Genomic DNA, 21,541 nt, shown 5'->3' on the forward strand with positions numbered 1-21,541 from the left:
CCACGGTGTTTTTGTGAGATCATGGCTTGAATTGGGAAAAGCGTAGCTGTGCTATGAGATGTCATTTGATATGTAATTCAGGGCTTTGCTTTCCTTTTTCTAGGTGTAAGAAATGTTTGCAGTATCATAGGATTTATTTCAGATGAATCAAGAGTAACTACTATGGAGAACCAATCAAGTGTCAAGAGTTCCTGATTCAGACAAAAAATATGCATTTTAATAGTGTATATGTAGTAGGTATCAAAGATGTAGAAAATAGAGCAATTACTGAAACAGCAAAAAGAAAGGTCAGTTTGTGTTTCATCTTTCTATTACTCTGCTGAGTTAATGGAAACAGTGAGTCTGGGCAAAGGACAAAAAATGAAGATGAATCTGACTGAGTAAGGGAGAAGAGTGAAATCTAGTAAGAGGAACAATTCATTTGCTATGGGACCTGTAAAATGTATTGCTTTATCTTCTTTCTGCAGCTGCAGTTAATGGAACAAGCCTGTAGAATCCTTTGCTTGGATTTCTGCCACCTATTATTTAAGATGTTTGTCTCGCGTCTTTTGTAGTGATATTTAAAATAAATTAAGAAGTAAGTTCTGTTTTAAATCTGGTTTATATCTAATCGTTCTTCAAAGAATCACAAAATATTTACCATAACTGTAATATCATGGGGTGATGATTAGAAATGGAAGGGGGATTTGTTCTGACTGTGCTATCAAATAGAGGTATTATTTTAGATAGCGCTAATGAGGCGGTTCATGTGGCTTTCAAGGACTGAATGACCTCCATAAAAAGAGAAAGAAAGAAAAAAATCAATCCAAATCCCCCTACTACAAAAAAACTGCGAGCTGAGAACATTTTTTTTGGCACGGAGACAGAAGCTTATATGGCACAGAGAATGAGTTCCTCCTCTGATGCCAACAGCTGACTTTTATTAAACACATTGGGGTGCATTGGTATAGGCACTTTGTCCAAGGAACGCTTCTGGAATACTTCTATTCTCCATAGTTTTTAATCTAACATAAATTTGCTTTTCTGAAAACTGGATGTCTAACCTTCCAAATTTCATGGTTGTTTTCCTTCTCAACAGGACTTTAACATCTGGCATTTACAAGGATGCAGGGGACAGGAGGGGGAAGTATTGACAAAAAAGTTCATTTTGTATTATTATTTCTGATAGGAAAATAAGTTCATATATGTGTGTGTCTATAAAGCACTAGTTAAGCAGTTTGGAGATACATATATATATATACATATATATATATATATATATATATAACTTTTTTTTTTTGGTGGTAAAAAATTTCTTTCAGTTCACTCCATGCCTAAAGAGTATAACCAGATAAAACACTTTAGCAAGTAGGAAATGACTCAGTGTGCTCCTTAAAGTTATGAAATTTCTGCAGTCAAAACACATGGGAAAAGTGAGAGAGCATAGTGTAATACTGATGAAGACCAAATAGTTTTCTCATAAAAGGAATTATTTGCCATCGACAGGTGAGCCAGATGAGTATTTGAAAGGTAAAGTGTGTTGATGAATACTAAATTACTAAGAGGTGGGAGGGATTTTTGTGTGTCCCCACCCTCTTCTAATCTATAATAATCTTTTTGGATATCCTCTGAAGGTATTGTGATGGGTATCCTCTGAAGCATTATGATATGATTATATGGTATGACTATCAGACAATTCAAGTGCATGGCATGGTGAGGCTTCCTCAGCTACCCGAAAGTTTTCACCTAGGCCTTTATCACATTAGATTAGTGTACGAACTGTACTTTCAGCTGGTTCACTGGGAGCTGTTGAGTTCATCACCGTGGCTGAGGGCCTTGCCTGTCAGGAGACGTTATCTCTGATTTGCAGCACTTGTAGAGATACAGTGTGCTTCTCAGTTGATATTCCCAGACCACTGCCTACACAGCTGAGCTTGTGATTCTGGAGTAATCCACATAATGGTGGGTTGGACTCCCATAATATCTAGTCATATATTCTGCTTTTTTGTAAGTTTTAGCCTCACACATCACTCTGATAGCCTTTCAAATGGGCATTAATCCAGCACTTTTCCTGTCTCTGCCTCCAGGGATTATCTTCCATTTCTTTCTCCTTCCTTTTCACCCTGTGCATGCACAAGCAGTGTTGCGATTCCCCAAGGAGAGGGATGTGGGGGGGTAACCCCAGCTCTGGGGAGATGTGTGGAGGTGCCATTACCAGGGGCTTCAGCTGCCCTGTGGCAACAGCAGCTGCATAGCTCTGTTTATCTGTTTATCCAGCTTGCCCTTCTCTGGTGCGGTCCTGCTTTTCCGTTTAATGTGGAAACAGCAGTGTGGCTGCTCCTGCGTGGCCCTCACCATGGCTTGGGTTCAGCGTGTTCAGCTGAGCTCTGGAAAGCAACAGGGTGCTCTTGTCCCTCACCAGTTTGAATATTTTTCACGCACTGAAAAGATTCAGAACTGCCTGGAGTCCAGAGAAGTGTTTCTGACCATCAACCTGTACCTGGTGACATCAGGAATCTTTTGTCTAAAACCTGATCTGGCTTTTAGGTTGCTCTGTAGATAATGGCTGAGACCTCCTTCTTGGGATCTGTCATTTGGTTTGCTGGATGAGGTGCGATGGTGCCTGCTAGCTGCATCTTCCAAGTTAGTTTTGATTTTCAGGATACAAGAAAGAAGGCAGCGTTAGCTTTGTCAAACAATACTGGGAATTGTGTAAAATGATCGGAAGTTTTGCTGACAGAAGCACTCAGTTCCTTTTAAGAAATCAATAGTGCCTCAGTTGGCATCACGAATCCTGCACTAATGGAAGCTGTTACCAGAAGTGAGCAGCTAATGCTGCAAGCCTTCTGTGAGGCCATCGCTTCAGGGACATAAAACCTAAATGGCCAAGTATTGCCCATGTGCAGAGGGACAGAAAACAATGGTGAGTGCTCTAAATGAGTACCGCATTTGTGGTTTCTTTAGTGCCTGCCTGCCTGACTGGTGGCAACTTTAGAGAACTGCAGTACGTGAACTATAAATATTTCTTTTTATCATTTATAATATAGTCATGGATCAGAGTAATTTACTTGCAGAATAGCAGTAAGGTCGAGAGCTGATTGTGTGAAAGTACATTCTCTCTCTTGTTATCTGTTTTCACTCCTGCCATCCAGATTTTACTGCATAGTAGAATACAATTTCCATTTTACATGTGATTTTTGTACTTATGATAGTTTCCCTTGCATGGACTGGCATAGTGGAATTTTTCTATGGTGTTATTGTTTCTTTTTCTCTTTCATCCTTTATTATTTGACCAGTATCATCCTACAATAACCTCTAATTCAACAGAGGGCAAAAATACACTGTTGTGTGGATGAAGAATACATAACCTCATATAATGTCCTTCATTTCCCAACTGAGATAGCATGCAAGAGGAGCCGTCTTCAACAAATTTGTTTGTGACCTCACTACATGAGATACCTGTGGGTAAATTTTCAGTGCTGCGTGCATTTAGCTATGCTGTTTCATTTAAGATTAATAGAGCTTCCACAGCTGCACTCACACATATAGCCTTGTCATTGCTCTCCACTTTTTCCTTCTCAGCATAGACACTTTTCTCCTTTTTTCCTTGCTTTCTCCCTTATCCTTGAATGGTGTTTGTCTATTTGTTGCCTAAATGAAAGAGTGGGAAGATAGATAGACAGATTTAATTTAGGTCTATTAATTAATTTATAGCACTTGGGGCTAAACTGATAATTAATTAAGAGCTCAGAAATCTGACTTTAAAGACTGCTATCTTTGTAAAAATGATGTTCTTCAAAACTCATTTCAGCTTAGCAAATGAGTTTGAAAATGGAGAAGTACCCTTTATGAGTGAAAAATTGTCATGTCACCTCTGTTAATTTCTGGCATATCTGCTAACATAAATCCACTGGGCATTTTGGCAGGGGGTGGGAAGCTGTAGTGTAGGTGTGGGATTTGTTGTTTTGTGTATGTGCTTCCTCCTACCCCCCCTCCAAATAGCTCCTGAAATTTATCTCTTGAAATACTGCACTTTGGAGTAATCTCACTATGGTTTCTCTTAAGTTCATAGCTTCTGTTATCACTGGGGAGAAATACAACTTCACTACAGAAATCTGGGAAAGGCAAAGCCTGCAGTTCAAATGCTTTTGCAGCTTAATTTTTTTCACTTTTTTTCTTCTTAACTGAAAAAAAAAAAAGTTTCTTTAGAATAACAAATTCTAGTTTGCAGGCTTGTTTGAGACTTATTTCCTGGGTGAACAGCTTATATCACGGAACCAGATGTAGAAGAGAGCAGCTGAAGTCAGAGCCTTAGGCTAAGTGCTTCCTCTGTGCTTATGCAATTTGTAAATAATGCTCAGCTTCTCATATGGGATGGGTGCTCTTTTACAGTGTAACTGTGATAATGGTGGTTTGTCTCTGACTTGAGGTGTTCTTGTGGACAAAGGTTATCGCTGGTGACTGCTGAATTCTGTATGAAATATAACTCTGATGCTTTCACTTGTTTGTTCACATCCCTCCCTTTTCTCCCAAAAAAGCCTTTCCTGCTTCAAAGTGGGGTAAAATGAGATGAAAATTCAACTCTAAAGCTCTACTTCCTGTAGTTTTGAGTGAGTTGGTGCATCAGTGTGCATTTCTACAGCATGTTCTCCTGCAAAGGCCTCTGCTGAAGCCATGCTGTGAAAGCGTGGCAACTAAGGGAAGCATGTATTCTGGTTATGGGTTGTAGTGGGGGGCTTTTTAGGAGTGAAATGCACTTACCTACTCACTTCCTGAAGATGCAAGTATAGACTTCCTGTAGTACGTCTTGATACCATAAGGTACGTTTCTGTTTTGTGCACTAGACATAGTAATGTTTAGTTGTCACTCTCCTCCTTAGAGGAGGATTTTCCAATACATCCCTCAGATCCTCACAAGTCCTGAGCATGTCTTGTCATGCAGCTTCATGTGACTGACATTTGTAATGGGGTGGTATTAGGGCTGGATTTCCAACAATGTAATAGAGTGCCCCTTTTTCTCTTCAGTTAAAGAAAAATAATGGAAGCTTTGCTATTGCGGGCATGTTTTTTGAGTATTTCTCCTGGATTAGATGAGTGATGCAGTTCATTGGAAAGACCTGGGACGTACAGAAGTAAAACCTTTTTACAAAACCTAATTCCATAAATTTTTGTAGTTAAATGAGTAAACTTATGCATAAGTAAATGTGTTTACAGACACAGACTTAAAAAAAATTTTCATCCTCACCTACATTCTAGTGTTAGGAAATGTTTATACAAATTATGGTTGGGTAATTGAATAAACAGAATGAAATATATCATTTGCAAGAGGTAAGTAATACAGGGTAGCGTATGGAAGAGTACTCTTGTAATTAAATAAATGCCAACTGCTTTGTTGCAGTGTTCTTTTTTTTAAAAATCTTTTTATTAGTACTAGCATTCCCCTCCCCCCCGCCCCATTTCAGTTTTGTAGAAATACAATTATTCCCTCATTGTAAAGAAAAGAAAATTCTGTTATGTATCCTTTGCTTCTAAAATGAAATCTGCCAGTTCCAAGTCAGGTTTTGATAAGAAAAGTTCATTTCTCCTCCCCAGCTTTAATTAAAAAATAAATACAGCTGGCCTTTATTACAGTTGACAAAGCTTTCCACTTAAATGTGTATAATAGATTTCCATTGTATTTGCAAGTACTTTAAAATATTGGAGGATACCAATTATTGGAAGGCAGGAGATCCTTTTGAAAGGTTATAGCATTTTACTTCAGGAATGAATCGGGAGTGGTTTTAATCTTTATATTTCAAAGGGATTATGTGATGTCCAGTTCTTGCTAAATGTCTGCAGTGGTGTGTTCCTATCGCTGCCTCAAAAGGTGGAGCAGTAAGGGCAAAGGTTTACCAGTGCTTCTTCCATCTCGTGAGTAGCTGCAGTGACGGGTAGTCCCAGTGACTCCATAAATCAAAGGAGCTGTGAGAAGTTTGCTCAGGTGCTGGGGGCTGTCAGTGTTAGGGTTGGCCGTTGCCATCTTGGAGCTGAGCCTGTTCCTCCTTGCTGCCTTCAGTTGTTGCAGGGTTGGGATTCTTCTCGTGATGCTGCTGTTTGGGCAGGACTTAAAAATTCAGTCTGAGTGCGTTGCAGAATTCAGGCACACCAAGGTACCTGCCTTCTCTGTGCCCTTGTCACTCCCTGTTCAGCTCCCAAGGGTTGATTTTAAACCAGACCTGGTACACTGGTTAGGTAGCATGTGGCCCTGTCCACCAGTGCTGCTGGGTGAGCTTATCACTGTGCCACTGGAGACAAATGCAAGCGTGGTGACAGCTGCCCCAAAACTGAAATTAATGGGGAATTGCACCCAGGTGTCATTTTAAAGCTGCATTTCATTTCTGTGTAGGAGAGTAGCACCTAGTACCGAGTCACAGAATAATTATGAGTGAAACGGCAGGTGTGTGCCTGTTGGGAGTCGAGGTGTTTCTCTTGCAAAAAGCAGAGCAGGATTTTGCTGTGTCCAAACAGGAGTCAGAAATGAGGGAGGTGGCAGGTGAGGAAGCAGCTTAGTTGTGTAAATCTCTGCTGCTTTTTGTCAAGTGTGATGTTGTACTAGTTCAGTTTTCAGTGGGCTCAACTAGTTGCTTTCTGAGTTATGTTTTTACCTTCTGGGAACTTATTTTTCACTCTGTTTTTCTGAGCTGGTTAGGTTTCATTCAGTGGTGGTGTTATGGTTGTTCTTGAATTTAAGTATTTAGGATTTTTAGGTCCATAGAACTTAGAGAGCTTGGAAATACGTCACACACTAAAGAAAACAAGCATCAGAAAATCAAACATTATTCCTGTCTTGCCTGAGAGCCTGAATTTTCCAATATTTAAATCATAGAAATATTGGTTTAATTGTGGCTTTATTTTATTCTTAGGGTAGATTTACATTAGTCTTGCAAACACTTTGTTATATGATCAGCTTTACACAGAGTTAGTTGCTATTTACCCAAGGAAAGACACTTGTAGGATGGGGATTGAACCCCCGTGCACAAATAAATGCTATGCTTAGAACTATGTGCTGCTGCTTAGTGATGTCAGTGGCTTCCTGACTGATATAAGCGCAGCTGGCAGGGTTTCACTGGTTAGGTAACAGAAGTGATTGTTTAATCTGCTCATGACGCTTCCTTGTGACAACATGCAGATAAATAGACCCAGAACTCCACAGTGAAACAAATGCAAACAGAGAAGTCATTCCACTGAATGTAAGATTTCAAACTTCTATAAATGGTTTTCCTCTTACTTTCAGAATCGTGAAACAAGAACAAATGTTTTATGGTTTCATTTTACATCATCAGAGAAGGCTTGAATTGGCAGAACAAGGTACACTGTCCCCTGATTTTTTAACGTGCACAAAGAAACTAGGAATTAAAACAAGGAAACAAACAACAAAACAACAAAACTCGAAAGCAAGCCCAAGTTTGGAATATTACTCTTGTGTTAGATTAAAAGTGCCCAAGAGCCACTGAGACCTTTGGACTATTTTCTGCATAACATAGGAGTTACCAAGGAACTGGGTTACTCAGTCATGTATTTGCAGAGTCGCAGAAATGGAAACAGTAATAATAGTACCTGGCAGTGAATATGAAACATCTCTGCACTGTCTTTCTCAGTTCCTAGAGCTGAGGAGTAAAAAGCAGGCAGGATTGTCTTGTGAGTCCATTCATCGATGGAGGACTCTGTTTTGTTGGAGTGGAGAATGTCCCTTGTTTAAATTTCTGCCAGAGCTGCTAGTTTAATTTAATACATACTTGTTCCCATAGAAAATAAAACTTTGATCTGGCTTAAAAAACAGATTTTAGCAGTTATCTGCAAGTATCTGCAGTCCCTGTTCAGGGATTCTGTCATTTATATTGTATGATATCCCTTGCATGTGTGTAGGGGTTTGTTGTGGCATTTTAGTGGTATTAAGGACAGATACTCAAATGCAGCCTTAGGAAGAACATATGTCTTGCTTGTGCCTACTTATCTAAACAAAAAAGATAGTTATTCTTCAAATTATTTATAGGAATCTCCTAAACCTTATTTTCCTGTGCATGTGTGGAAAGGATACATTATAGGACCTGAAGGCTTTTTGAAAAAACACTTTTCCTAGAGTATGGATCAGAGAAATCTGAAAGAAAGTATATCTCAGTTGAGATGACTAGATATTGTATTTCAATTAACAGACCTAGGGAAAAGTGGCTTAATTAACTTCTTATACTGTTATGGAAAACAATACACTGATTGCAATCCGTAATATTTTGGCTCTCTTGCTTCTACGTTTTGGTGATGGTTGTTTCTGCCTGGGTTGTTTGTCTCTACTTGAGAATATTTGATATTTTCTGGGTGAGATATGGTATAATTATCAGCCTCAAAGCTTTTAGAAGTCTGACTTGATTTTTGTTCTCAGATTCCTGTGGTCTGTTGCTGACATTTTTCAGTGGTATTTCAAATAATGGCTTTTTTATGTCATTTTTGTCTTGTTCTGACAAAGTTCTGAGATGTAGCATAAAAATATTTTTGGAAGCAAACTGCTTTATTGGTATAACACTTAAAAGAAAAAAAAAAAAACACAAAAAACCAGGATCATATAATTGGAAAGTTATATAGCAACTGTGTGAAGTTCCAGGCAATATTTTATATTCATTATTCTGTGACCCAAATCCATTCTTGTGCTCTGTTGTGGATGACTGACAGTTCCTAATTTAATTTATCCATATTCTTTCACAAATTAGGATAAGCTTTGGATTTAATGTATTCTTTTGTACTATACTATGTAATAAGTATATCAAAGAGCACAGGAGACAGCAAAGATTGTAAGATGCTAAAGCTCAGGAGAATTTGTAGCATTGTTAGAGAAATCTAGAAAATGTTTATGGATGCTGTTTGCACTAAACTAAAAGAACAACCATTGCCCACCCGTCTTGACACACAGTTTTGAATTCAGACTTGAGGTGCTCTGTGCCACATTGAGTATTTGTTTTTTGTGTGTGAAATATGATCAGAATTTTTTCAAATACCAGATATTTTGAAAACAAAATAGTGGAGTAGTTAAAACAGTACTTCTAATGAGAGCACATTATGTATGTATCTATTTAACCACTTTTGTCAATTTAGAATCTTTTCTTATACCTCGTAATGAAAGGTGGATCTGGAAGCCTGACTGAATAGTGCTGTTAACTGAAGTGTATATTGACACAGGGTGGACATATTAACTAGTCCCTTTTATTTATCTGTGGAAGGTTTAAGAATTCCTAGAGCATGAATTTAGCTTGGAGGCTTTTGTTTGCTCTTTTTTGTTCGGTTGATTTCTATCATCTACCTTTCAAGCAAGAAAATTAGGGCAGCAATTCATTTAAGAAAGGGAGCTTTGTTATTAGACTGAAACACACAGTATGTGTCCTCTCCTTTTATCAGATTCCTCAAGAACTCAAATGTTGTTTTATGATTATTTATGTGGATGAAGCCAAGGACTTGTTAAATGAATGGATTGGAATGTGAACCTATAGGGCTGAGCAGATTTATTGACTGTTCTTCCAGTAATGCCCTTTACTACTGTCAGATGAAAATCTGATTAGTCCATTTTCCTCATTTACAGTGTTCTAAAAATTGAATTTATTTTATATGCTGTTGTCAATAAAATCTATTTTCATGTTCAACTGTACCCGAGTCACCTAAGAGCTTTTATTCTCCAGTATTATTTAGTTCATTGTATGTTTATCTTAAAAGCATGTGGAACTGAAATTTCATGTGTTCACGTTTTTTCCTACTGCCTATGTATTGAAATGTCACTGTGCAATTCTTGCCTTAATATTTTGATGTTCTTGCTTGTAGCACATTCATATAAGTTTGCAGAGACTTCTAAGATTTTAAGCTAGAAAATACTTCATTGAGATACAGACCTGAAGGAGATTTTTTATTTCTCTCAGACACAGGGAGAGCAGCAATCTTCTTTAAGCACTTTCCAGTCTTTGATAAAGGCTTTGCCTTTTAAGGAGAGTTTTCTCTATGCTGTCACTAGCATGCCCTTACCTGTTACTGCATACAGTATGAAAAGCCAGTGTTTCTGTTAATCATTCTTAACACCAAAGAAGTAAATTTTTTTTTTAAGTGTCTGGAAGCTGGAGAGAAACAATTAGAAAAGGAAATGAGTTGCTGCTATGTTGCAAAGGAGGAAGGTAGTCACGCAGGGTGCAAAGCAAGAGGTTGAATGAGCATGTACAGAAACAGACAAACTGGGTTAACATCTCTTGCCACTGGCTGTTTAAAAATAGGAAAACAAAGTGCAGAAATACCATGGTGCAGACAAGGCAGTGATATCCTCTGGGCAAGGTGTAGCATGTAGAAGAGTAAAGGATGCACAGTGAAAGGTAAATACACAGGAAGTAGAAGGGAGCAGAAGAATGGAGTGGTGCAAGAGGGGAGAAAAGCAGAGGCCCCACACTGAGGGAAAGACATCTGGTGAGAAATGAGTGGTTTTCTTGTGGCTGGAGGTGACCTCAGGAGGACAGAAGGTCCATGGGGCGAGGAGAGCGACAGTGCAGCAGCCACTGGTGCATGGGAAAGGCTGTGTGGCACTCTGGTGGTGGCTTAACTGAGGGTGCTTTCTATTTAGTTTATTTATTCACTGATGGAAGTGGAGGGACAAGCAACTATGTCCATGACAGAGAGTATCTTATTAATTGCAAAAGTAACAAAACAGTTATCAAAATAGTGCAGTGATGTTCTTGTCTGTGTAACATTCCAGACTTGAAGCACATCTTGTTTGTTTTTTTTTCTTTTTTCTTTTTTGTGGGAAGTAGTAAGTCTTACTGGATGGTGGTGGTCACAAGGCCATTTAGATCATTTATAGATCGTTTTAGATCATTATGCTCTTTAGATCATGACCTTGGACAGGTAACAGCACTGTTCTTGCCTCAGCTGCTCCTGTGTAAAGTGCAGATGATAATGATGTCCAGTTCTGTAAGGGACTTTTTTGTTTTTTGTCCAGCCATGCTGTTCACATTTTAAATTGCCCATAACTTCTTAATTGTTGAATAAGCCATAGTATCCAGTTTTCAAGGAATCATTTGGAGGAACAATTAAACATTTTTGAATCTATGGTGATTACATATAGTTTTGATTTTGTAGACATTAAAGAGTTAAGTACAAAGACTCCAGTAGAAAGAGGGACAGAAATGGAGAGACTCTGTGACAGAGGGAAGCACTTCTGCCTGCTAAGAATGGACTACGAACAGATTTGCCCCACTGTTGTTACTCACAGGCATCATTTTTTTGGTAACAATATGAAAAAAAAAACAACCACACATTGCTTGAGTAAGAAGAAATGTGAAGATTTATGTCAGTTCTCTGTACCAGGCAGTAGATTAAGGAGACATGCAATATAGTATTAACATTGAAGAAAAGCAGAAACAAAAAATGAGGTCATTAACTAAACATCATGTGTATGGCAAGTATCCTCATGATTGTTGTTATTCAGTGACAATGCAAAGATGAAAACATCCAGTCATTCATCTGTGCATTTCTTCCTTGTGCTGTAGTGCTAGCTGGGAATTAAGTATCAGGTCTTCCTTGCTGTGGACATTGTGTATGGATCCAGTAAGATACTTGCTCCCAAAAGTGCTTGAGGACTCAAAAAGCCACACACAATTTTGAAATTCTGTATGTAAATAATTGTTATGCCATTAGAGCATCAGGTGGACATATGGCTACATATTAAAATGTTATAAATGTGCTGCTATTAGAGTACCATGAGTTTTCCCGAGGCAGAAGTGGCGATGGCATTTTCTTAAGGAATCAATTTGTTAACATGCAGGGAGTATATTGATCACTAATCCGTTGCGTCTTTTAGAGGAGATGAATTCTCAGACCCTTGTCCTCATGTGAATAACACTAAATGCCATGTGATGTTTTCCTTGACACTTTGATTATATGTAATTAAAGTTTATTATAGCCAGCAAGTTTAGAATATTCAGAATAATATATCACTTCTTTTTCTTTTTACAGAGGGAAACTAAAGGTCAGTTTCTCATAGATCACATCTGCAACTATTACAGCTTGCTGGAAAAAGACTATTTTGGCATTCGATATGTTGACCCTGAGAAGCAGAGGGTATGTATATGAACTCTGACTACATTTGCTTTTAAGTAATGCTAACTTGATTTTTTTTTTTCAACAAAGAGAATAGTTCTAATGCAAAGTTATGTATCTCTGAGGGATTATACTCCATAATCCATAGAGATTCCTGAAGTAGCATTATTAGATTAATTTTTCCCTCAGTTCATGTATTTAGTTTCAGGTAAATTGATGTATTCTGATCTGTGTAATTCTCCCGGGTACTGAACGTGGAAAAGATTTATAGACATGACTCAGGGTAGCTCTAGGCTATGGCAGTGCACTGGAATTTGGGGATTCTCTCTTTCTTTAAAAAAAGAATATGTTTCCTGGGAGATGTAGGCAGGAATCCTGTTGAGCTTAATAGATAAAAACAGTCATTCTAGGTTGTGGGGAGTTCTTCAGGTTAGTTCTGTCTGTGAGCATCCTTATATTTGCAGAGTAAATTCTACAGGCCTCTGCTCACAGTAGTTATGTGGACAGTGAATTGGCTTCTCTCCTAGGAGGAAGGTCATCCTTCAGGTTGTGTTTTATCGGTGCTTTGCTACAGCCACTCCCTTTTTAGTTTCAAATGAATTTTACTGTGTGATAGTGGGAAGGGATGGTCAACACAGGGAGCCAACAGTGAAACTCAGAAGTGCTTCTTCCCTCTGTGATCCTGCTGGTCTCAGGTTTAAGATTTAAATAGGACTTTACATATGGAGGGCATATAATGGCATTTAATTTGTGGATTCACTACTATGATTGAGGAAGAGAAACACATTTTTTTGGGTATCTCTTGCTATACCCAAATTAGTTGTCTCAAAAATCACTGGAATCAGCACTCTCTTCTCAGGCTTACGGAACTAGAATTGCTTTGCAAAGCTGCAATAGGTAATTTCCACTACATTCTCATTTTAAAATTAAAAAAATTGCAGAAAAATTAGCGATTGTTTTGACCAGTGTACTTGATCATTCATGATCAGTAAAATTATAGAGGTTTTAACCTGGTTGGAATTGACTGAAAATGTAGGTGGACTGCTGGATTAAACAATAATTAGGTAGGACTTAATGAGTAGTTATTTCTGTTAGGCCTTTCTCTGACAGTCATTCAAAAATTGCTGTGGTAAAGTTTATTTTACTTAACAGCATAGAGGGGTGATTTTAGTAAAAACATTAACTTCTTTTTGGCAGACTACTACTACAAAAAAAATGGTGCACTGGAGAAAACCAAAAGTTACTCTGATTGATGTGCCTATTATATCATATATTATACAGTTCGCTTTTTTATCAAAGAAATGCTAGAGTACCCTATCCTTGTTGGCTGTACAATTGCCCATTTACATCTTACAGTATAGTTAATTCTGTGTAATGTTAATGAAAGATTATATTTTATACTGAAGCTTAAGTTTGCTCTTGGCTGCTAGTGAAATATAATCTGAGAAAACTCTGAACGTTCTTACCCCCAAAAAATCTTATGTTCTCATTTCACTTTCTATTCAGTGCCTGAGAATACTGTGGCCGTCTTGTGTCATAGTATGTTTTATATCAGCTGGCCCTCTCTTCAGCTGAATGTTGTTAAGCAAAGTTCTCAATCCTACATTTTCTATATATGTGTTTTTAAATGCTGATTTATAATTACTCCAAAGTTTTAAAGCATATTTATAACTTCTCTAATTAGGTATTAGTTCTTGATTTTAAATCCTCTTATGAATTAGGACATGAATGGCATTAAATTATGTGGGACATTGCTTAAAACAGACTTAAATTCCCTGGATGATGAGTTGAAAGCAGCATACACTTTTCTTTTAGGTTTATTACAACTCATGAAAATAAGTTGTTTTCAAATGCACTATCTTCTGTTGTCCCTTCTTTGTGCTGTTCTGTTGCATTTCTAGACATTTATGTACATAATGCTTCCCCTCAGAACAGATGTTTACTTGCAACAAACCCTGTCCTAAGAACTAGAATGAGACAAGCGTTATAGTAAAGAAATACTGGTTTTATGACATCTAGGTCTTTTTGAATCTCTGATCTTGCTGTGGTTTGCTTACCTGAGTTTTATCTCTGTATCAGATACACAAATACCTCCCAGGTGGATGCAGGAAAACTGTGAAACTATTATTGCATTATTTTCTCCCATCAATAGAAGACTATTCTGATCTTTTTCTGATCTTAAAAACACATACTAACCAACAGTCTCCAGTACTATCACAGGCATGGTACATTATGAATAAGTATGCTGGGGCCCAAGCATTGTAGCTAGATGAAGTTGATCAGCAACTGGATCAGTAGAAAACTAGAAGAAATCACAGTTTTGAAATGATGAGGTTAAGTAATGATTCTACCCCTGGTTTTATATTTTGGTAGTTGTGAGTTTAGCTTGCTGAAATCAAAAACAAATCAAAACAAAAAAATACTCTTCTGTAATTGCAAAGTTTGGTTGTTTAAGTATGTGGTTAAAGAGCTAAGCTGCAGCAAGTAAAAGATAGTTCAGTAAAGATCTGTAAGTGCAATTCACTGTGTGTCTTGCTTGAAAACAAAAGATCCATTTGTATTTTGTTTAAAAAGAGCTTCTTTCTAAAGTTAGATTTGGTTATTTGACTGAGAACAATTGCTTTGAAGGGAGATGATAATTCATCCTAAACCCAACTCTGAACTTGTGCGGAATTTGCTGCTGTGTCTGGATGCACTTAAGTCTATCGGGCCTGATAGGATTTATTCCAGGGTACTGAAAAAGCTGGCAGATACCATCATGAGATGTCTCTCATTTGTCAGTGGTCTTGGGAATCTGGGGAGGTCCCAGTCAACTGGAAGCTGGCAACTGTTGTCCAGATACTCAGGAAGATTAAGCAAGAAGACCGGGTAATCACAGGCCTGTCAGTCTCACTTCAGTGATTGCAATGTCTTTCAAGTGTTTGTCACTAACTTCCAGAATAATCTTCTTCATAGTTTTAGCAGTCATTGGTCATAGCCAGCATGGGTTCATGAGGAGAAAGTCCTGCTTAACTTAATTTCCTTTTACAACAAGGTTACCCACCTAGTTGACCAGGGGAAGCTATCTGATGTAATCTTTTTGTATTTTTAGCAAAGCTTTCAGTATCTCACAGTATCTTTCTGGGCAAAATGTCCAGCATACAGCTAGACAAATAAATATGATGGGTGAACAGTTGGCTAATGGGTTGAGCTCAAAGGGTTATAATAAATGGGGTCACATCAGGCTGGCTGCCAGTCACTAGTGGGATTCCCAGGGCTCCATGTGGGGACTAGTTCTCATCAATTTTTTTTATGAATGATCTGGATGCAAGAGGTGAATACGTTTGCAGATGATGCTAAATTGGGAGGAGCTGTTGACTCCCTTGGGGATAAAGAGGCCTTGCAGAGAGATCTTGACAGACCCAGAGGACTGAGTGGTCACTAACTGTGTGAAACTTAACAAGTGCCGGACAGGGCAACCCTGGCTATATGTACAGACTGGGGGTTGAGAAGCTGGAGAGCAGCTCTGTGGAAAGGTATGGGGGGGTTCTGGTTGCTGGCAAGTTGAACGTGAGCCAGCAGTGTGCCCTGGCAGCCAGGAGGGCCAATTGTACCCTGGGGTGCATCAGGCACAGCATTGCCAGTTGGTCAAGGGAAGGAATTGTCCAGCTCTGCTCTGTGCTGGTGTGGCTTCAACCTGAGTGCTGTGTGCAGTTTGGGGCACCATAATAGAAGGTGGACAAAACTATTAAGAGAGTGTCACTTGGTTTGTTCGTCTTAGCGAAGAGTGGACTGAGGGGAGACCTCATGGAGGCCTACAGCTTCCTCATGAGGAGGAGTGGTGCATGAGTCGGACTCAGTCATCCTTGTGGGTCCCTTCCAACTCGGGATATTCTATGATTTGAAGAGTTTAACAATGTGTGTGTGACAATATACACGCCCCAAAGGAAAAGAAGTATAGGACAATGAATAAAATGAGCATTGCCTGGTCTGTTTCTGGCAATATGCCACCAGCATGATGTAGCAATGATAAAAGCAAACACAGTCTGTTCCTTAGAACTGTATTTTCAGGAATGTATTAATGTAATTACATCCTAATGAGGCCTCAGCTATTCTGATCCAGCTTGTCTGCTTTCAAGAATGATTAATTTAAATAAAGCAGGAGGAGTATTTGAATGATCAAGAGAATGGAAAGCTTTTTTTAGACAATATTAGGAAGGGCATAACCTATTTAGTTCACCAAAACAAAGGATAAGAGGATATGGTTCTATGTGCATCAGAATATAAAGCAGAGGAAAATGAAATTTTCAGGAGGAGAGTTTGTTTCTCATTTAAGCCAGCTGTCAGCACATCTGGAAAAACCTAATGGGAGCAATGGGGCAAAAATTTTAACTATTTTTTTGCAGTATTTTAAGATCTCTATCACTTTATTGAAGGTGTTTATATTAAAGATCAACAGGAACAGAAGCTAGGCACTAGATTCTGAAGTGTATTTAAAAGAATTTTTATTAAAAGCTAAAACAAGAAAACAATATTTTTAGGAGAGTTACTAAGAACACTGAAGATAAGGCAAGGAATGGTACAGTGCTGTCTGCCAAGGCTGAGGAGAACATCTACGGTGTTCCAGGGAGTACTGCTGATGTAGGAGCACACCAGAAATGCTTGTATAGCAACATAAAGCAGCATGAGGAATGACTGGTATGAACTGGAAGCGTTGGTCCTTTCCCAGAGCTATGATACCCCTGGTATTGACAAGACTTGGTGGAATGCATCCCATCACTGGAGTGCTGGGATGGAGACCTATCAGGAGCCTTTAGGAGGGATAGGCAGGGCAGGCAAGGTGGAGGTGTTGCACTGTGTGTATGGGAGAGGTTAGATTGTACAGCCTTTGAAGATAGGTGTGATGCAGTAGAGAGCTGCTGGGTGAGGATTAAGGGGATGGATAGCAAGGCTGATGTCATGGTGGGTGTCTACTATTGATTGCCCGCACAGGTGAGTTTATTCTATAGGCTATTAGGAGAAATCTCTGGATCAGTAGCCCTTGTCCTTATGGGGGTTTTCAACTTCCTAGACATAGGGAATATTTTAATGCTGTGATAAGCAAATCTAGGACATTTCTAAAGAATGTTGAAGATAACTTACTGTCACGAGTACTTAGTGAGCAAAGTAGGAAAGATGCCCTCCTGGACCTGTTGTTTGAGAACAGAGAAGGCCTTGGGAGAGATGTGGCGGTAGGTGGCTGTCATGGCAACAGTGATCATGAAATGGTTGAGTTAATATTTTTTTTGATGTAATAATAAGAAAAATCATCAGAAAGGGTTGACATCCTGGATTTTAAGATAGCAAACTTTAAGCTGCTCCCAGAGCTAGTTGGTAGTATCCCTTGGGAATCTGCTTTAGAGAGCTCAGGGGTCCATAAGAGTTGGTCATTTTTAAGAACCACCTTTTAAAAGCATGGGAACAGGCAATCGCATTGTGTTGGAAGTGATGAAGACTGGCTTGGCTGTACAGAGAACTCCTTGTAGAGCTTGACCAGAAAAACAAACAAAAAAAAAAACACACACAAAAACCAACCAAACAAAAAACACACAAACAAAACACCAGATGATCTCTGGAAACAAGATCAGGCTTCACAGGGAGATTATTGTGGTGGTTCTATCCTGCTGGAAAGCTGAACTCCACCACAACCACTCACTCACTCCACCTCCTCAAAGGAAAAGAGTTAGAAAGTACAATGAGAAGGGCTCACAGGTTGAGAAAAAGATAGGGAGATCACTCACTGATTATCGTCATGGGCATAACAGGCTCAGCATAGGGAGATTAAAATAAGTTATTGCCTATTACTAACAGACTAGAGCAGTAAAAAAAAAAAAAAACAAACTAAAAAACACCTTCCTCCCATCCATCCTCTTCTACCTCCTTCACCTGAGCAATGCAGGGGAACAGGGAATGGGGGCTGCAGTCAATCCCTAACGCATTGTCTTCGCCACTCCTTCATGGTCACTCTCTGCCCCTGCTCCACTTGGGGCCCCTCCCACGGGATGCCGTCCTTCCCGAACTGAGCCTGCGGGGGCTGCCCACAGGCAGCAGCTCTTCAGGACCTGCTCCCACATGGCTCCGTACCACGGGGTCCATCCATCCCCCAGGAGCAAACTGCTCCAGCACGGGTCCCCCACGGGTGGGCGGCAGCTCCCCCCAGACCCCCTGCTCCTGCGTGGGCTCCTCTCCACGGGCTGCAGCTCCGGCCCGGGGCCTGCTCCTGCGGGGGCTCTCCATGGGCCGCAGCCTCCTCCAGGCCACATCCACCTGCTCCAGCGGGGGCTCCTCCACGGGGGGGCTGCAGCGTGGAGATCTGCTCCGTGTGGGACCTGTGGGCTGCAGGGGGACAGCCTGCTCCACCAGGGGCCTCTCCACAAGCCACAGGGGAGCTTCTGCTGCATGCCTGGAGCACCTCCTGCCCTCCTGCTGCACTGACCTTGGGGGCTGCAGGGCTGGTTCTCACTCCTTGCTCTCCCAGCTGCTATTGTGAAGCATTTTTTTTTTCCCTTTCTTCAATTTGCTGTCCCAGCGGCCCAACCAGTGCCTCTCTCTGGCTTGGCTCTGGCCAGCAGTGGGTCCCTTTTGGAGCCGTCTGGAGCTGGCTCTGCTGTGACACTGGGCAGCTGCTGGTCTCTGCTCACAGAGGCCACCACTGCAACCCCTCACTATCAAAACCTTGCCATGTAAAACCAATACAATTACAGAACTGCAGTTAACATTTGTAGGGAGAAAACAAGAAAAGCTGAAGTTTAGCTTGAGTTAACATTGGCCAATGTGGTGTCAGACAACAAAAAAGGCTTTTTAAGTATTTCAATGGCAAGAGGAGGTCAAAGGAAATCATTGGATTGATACTTGATAAAGATGGTCACCGAACAAATAGGGATAAGGAAAAGTTTGCCTCAGTTTTTAATATTAACGATAGATCTTGGGCTGCCTGGTCATCTGATTTGGAGGACTTGGGGCGCAATGACTTCACAGTTGTGGCCACTGAAATTGTAAGGGACCAGTTTTATCAGTTGAATGTTCATAAGTCCAGGGAACCTGACAGGATTCATTCCAGAGTACTGACGGAATTAGCAGATGTTATCTGCTATCTGGACCCTCTTAACAAGTTACCAGAAGTCTAGGGAAGTTTGGAAGCGGGCCAGTGTCATTCCAACCTACAAAAAGGGCATGAGAGAAGACCCAGGAAACTACAGACTTGTTAGTCTAACCTCAATTCTTGGAAAAGTTATGGAGAAGTTTATCCTGGGTGATGCTGAAAGGCATTTGAATAACAAAGCTATTATCAGGCATAGTCAATGTGTGTTCATGAAGGGAAAGTCCTGCCTTAGTGATTCAACCTCCTTGTGTGATAAGGTCATCCACTTAGTGGATGAAGGGAAGGCAGTAGATGTAATCTTTCTGGACTTTAATAAGGCCTTTGATAATAGTCCTTACAACATCCTTCTGGAGAAATTGTCCAACTTTGAGATGAACAGGTTCATGCTATGCAGGTGGATGAACGGACTGAATGGTAGCACTCAAAGTGTTGTAGTGAATGGGGCTAAAACCTGGCAGATGACCAGTCACTAGTGGTGTTCCCACAGAGCTCAATTCTAGGGCATGTTCTGTTCAGGATTTTTTATCAACGATCTAGATGCTGGAGTGGAAATGTCTCCTTAGCAAGTCTGCTGATGATAGTAAACAAGGAGGTGCTGCTGGCTCCCTGGAGGGACAAAAGGCCTTGCAGAGATATCTAGATAGGTTCAAGCATTGAGCAATCATCAACAGCATGAAGATCAACAAAAGTAAATGTCAGGTGTTGCACCTGGGACAGAGTAATGCTGGATACCGGTACAAACTGGGAAATGATTGGCTTGAGAGCACTCAGCAGAAAGAGATCTGGGGGTGCTGCTTGACAGCAGGCATAACACAAGCCAGCAGTGTGCCCAGGCAGCCAAGAGGGCAAACCGCTTTTTGGGGTGCATTAAACACAGCACAGCCAGCTGGTCAAGAGAGGTGATTCCCCCACTATGTTTAATGTTATTGTGGCCTTACCTTGAGTATTGTGTGCAGTTCTGTGCTCCGCAGTATAAAAAGGATATTAAGATACTTGAAAACATGCAGAGGAGGGCAACAAAACGGGTAAAGGCTCTGGAAGGTATGGCTGATGAAGAGAGGCTCAGGATGCTTGGGTGGTTTAGTTTGAAGAAAAGGGAGCTGAGAGGTGATTTATTGCTCTCTGCAACTTCCTGGGGAGGGGAAGTTGAGAGGGAGCTGCTGGTTTCTTCTCCCTGGTTAACAATGATAGAGTGCATAGGAATGGCACAAAACTGTGCCAAGGGAGGTTCAGACTGCATGCTAGGAGAAATTTCTTTTCTGTGGGGATCGTCAGACACTGGAACAAGCTTCCTAGCGAGGTGGTTGATGCCCCTTTCCTCCAGGAGGCATTTGGGCAGTGCCCTCAATAACATGCTGTAATGTGCGGTTAGCCCTGAAGTGGACAGGCAGTTGGACTTGATTTTTGAAGGTCACTTCCAACTGAACTATTCTTCTTCCCTACTATTGATTCTGATGAATGTTGCATAAAATACCTGTTGCTTTGTTCATTTTTCTTGGAGGTGTAATTGCCTCTGTTGTGGTGTATAGCACTGCACAGTCTCTGTGTTTGCACGCAAAGGACTGTATCTGTGGTTCCAGAAGAAAATGACAAAATTATGCATTTGATTCTAATGATTTGTTCTGGATTGGCTCTTTGCATAACTAAGCTATATGAAATAATAGTATATATACATGTGTATACTGCTGTCTGAATGTGAGCCGGCAGTGTGTTCAGGTGGCCCAAAAGGACAATGGCTTCCTGGCTAGTATCAGAAATAGCGTGGCCAACAGCACTAGGGAATAGATTGTCTACTTGTATGCAGTACTGGTGAGACCACACCTTGAATATTGTGCTTAATTTTGGGCCCCTCACTGTAAAAAGGATATTAAGTTGCTTGAGCCTGTGCAGAGAAGATGGTGAAGGGACTTCAAAAAAAAAAAACACAAAACAACAACAAAAAAACAACCAACCAACCAACCAAAACCAAAAGAACAACTTAAATGGGGAGTGACTGATGAAACTGGGGTCGTTTAGTCTGGAGAAGAGGAGGCTGAGGGGATACCTCATTGCTCTCTACAACTACCTAAAGGGAAGTTGCAGCAAGGACGATATCAGTCTCTCTTCTGAGGTCCCAAGTGATAAGGCGCAAGAAAATTATCTCAGGGAAGGTTTAGCTTGGATGTTAGGAAATATTTCTTCACAGAGAGATTGATCAGGCATTGGAGTGGGCTGCACAAGGAAGTGGGGGAGTAGCCATCCTTCAAGATGTTTCAGAGATGTATGGATGTGGCATTGAGAAACATGGTTTAGTGATGGGACTTGGTAGGCCAAGTTGACAGTTGGACTTGATGATTTTGAAGGTCGT

At 40.3% G+C, this 21,541-nt stretch overlaps 1 protein-coding gene across 6 annotated transcripts in view; it reads left to right on the forward strand.

Annotated features, from left to right (window-relative positions):
- The window catches only part of FRMD3 (FERM domain containing 3), a 157,432-nt gene that overhangs the window by 56,354 nt on the left and 79,537 nt on the right, over positions 1-21,541 (forward strand). For 3 of the 6 annotated variants that reach the window (XM_083816908.1, XM_083816914.1, XM_083816911.1), the window contains exon 2: positions 11,991-12,095. In XM_083816908.1, the coding sequence (XP_083673034.1) occupies positions 11,991-12,095 (105 nt within the window). Of the gene's footprint in view, positions 1-63; positions 288-4,778; positions 4,800-7,262; positions 7,326-11,990; positions 12,096-21,541 lie in introns of those variants that run through there. The other 3 variants (XM_083816909.1, XM_083816913.1, XM_083816910.1) reach the window with 3 other exon arrangements.

The sequence above is a fragment of the Anser anser genome (assembly GCF_964211835.1).
Source record: "Anser anser genome assembly, chromosome: Z".
In the NCBI taxonomy this organism is placed as follows: Eukaryota; Metazoa; Chordata; class Aves; order Anseriformes; family Anatidae; genus Anser; species Anser anser.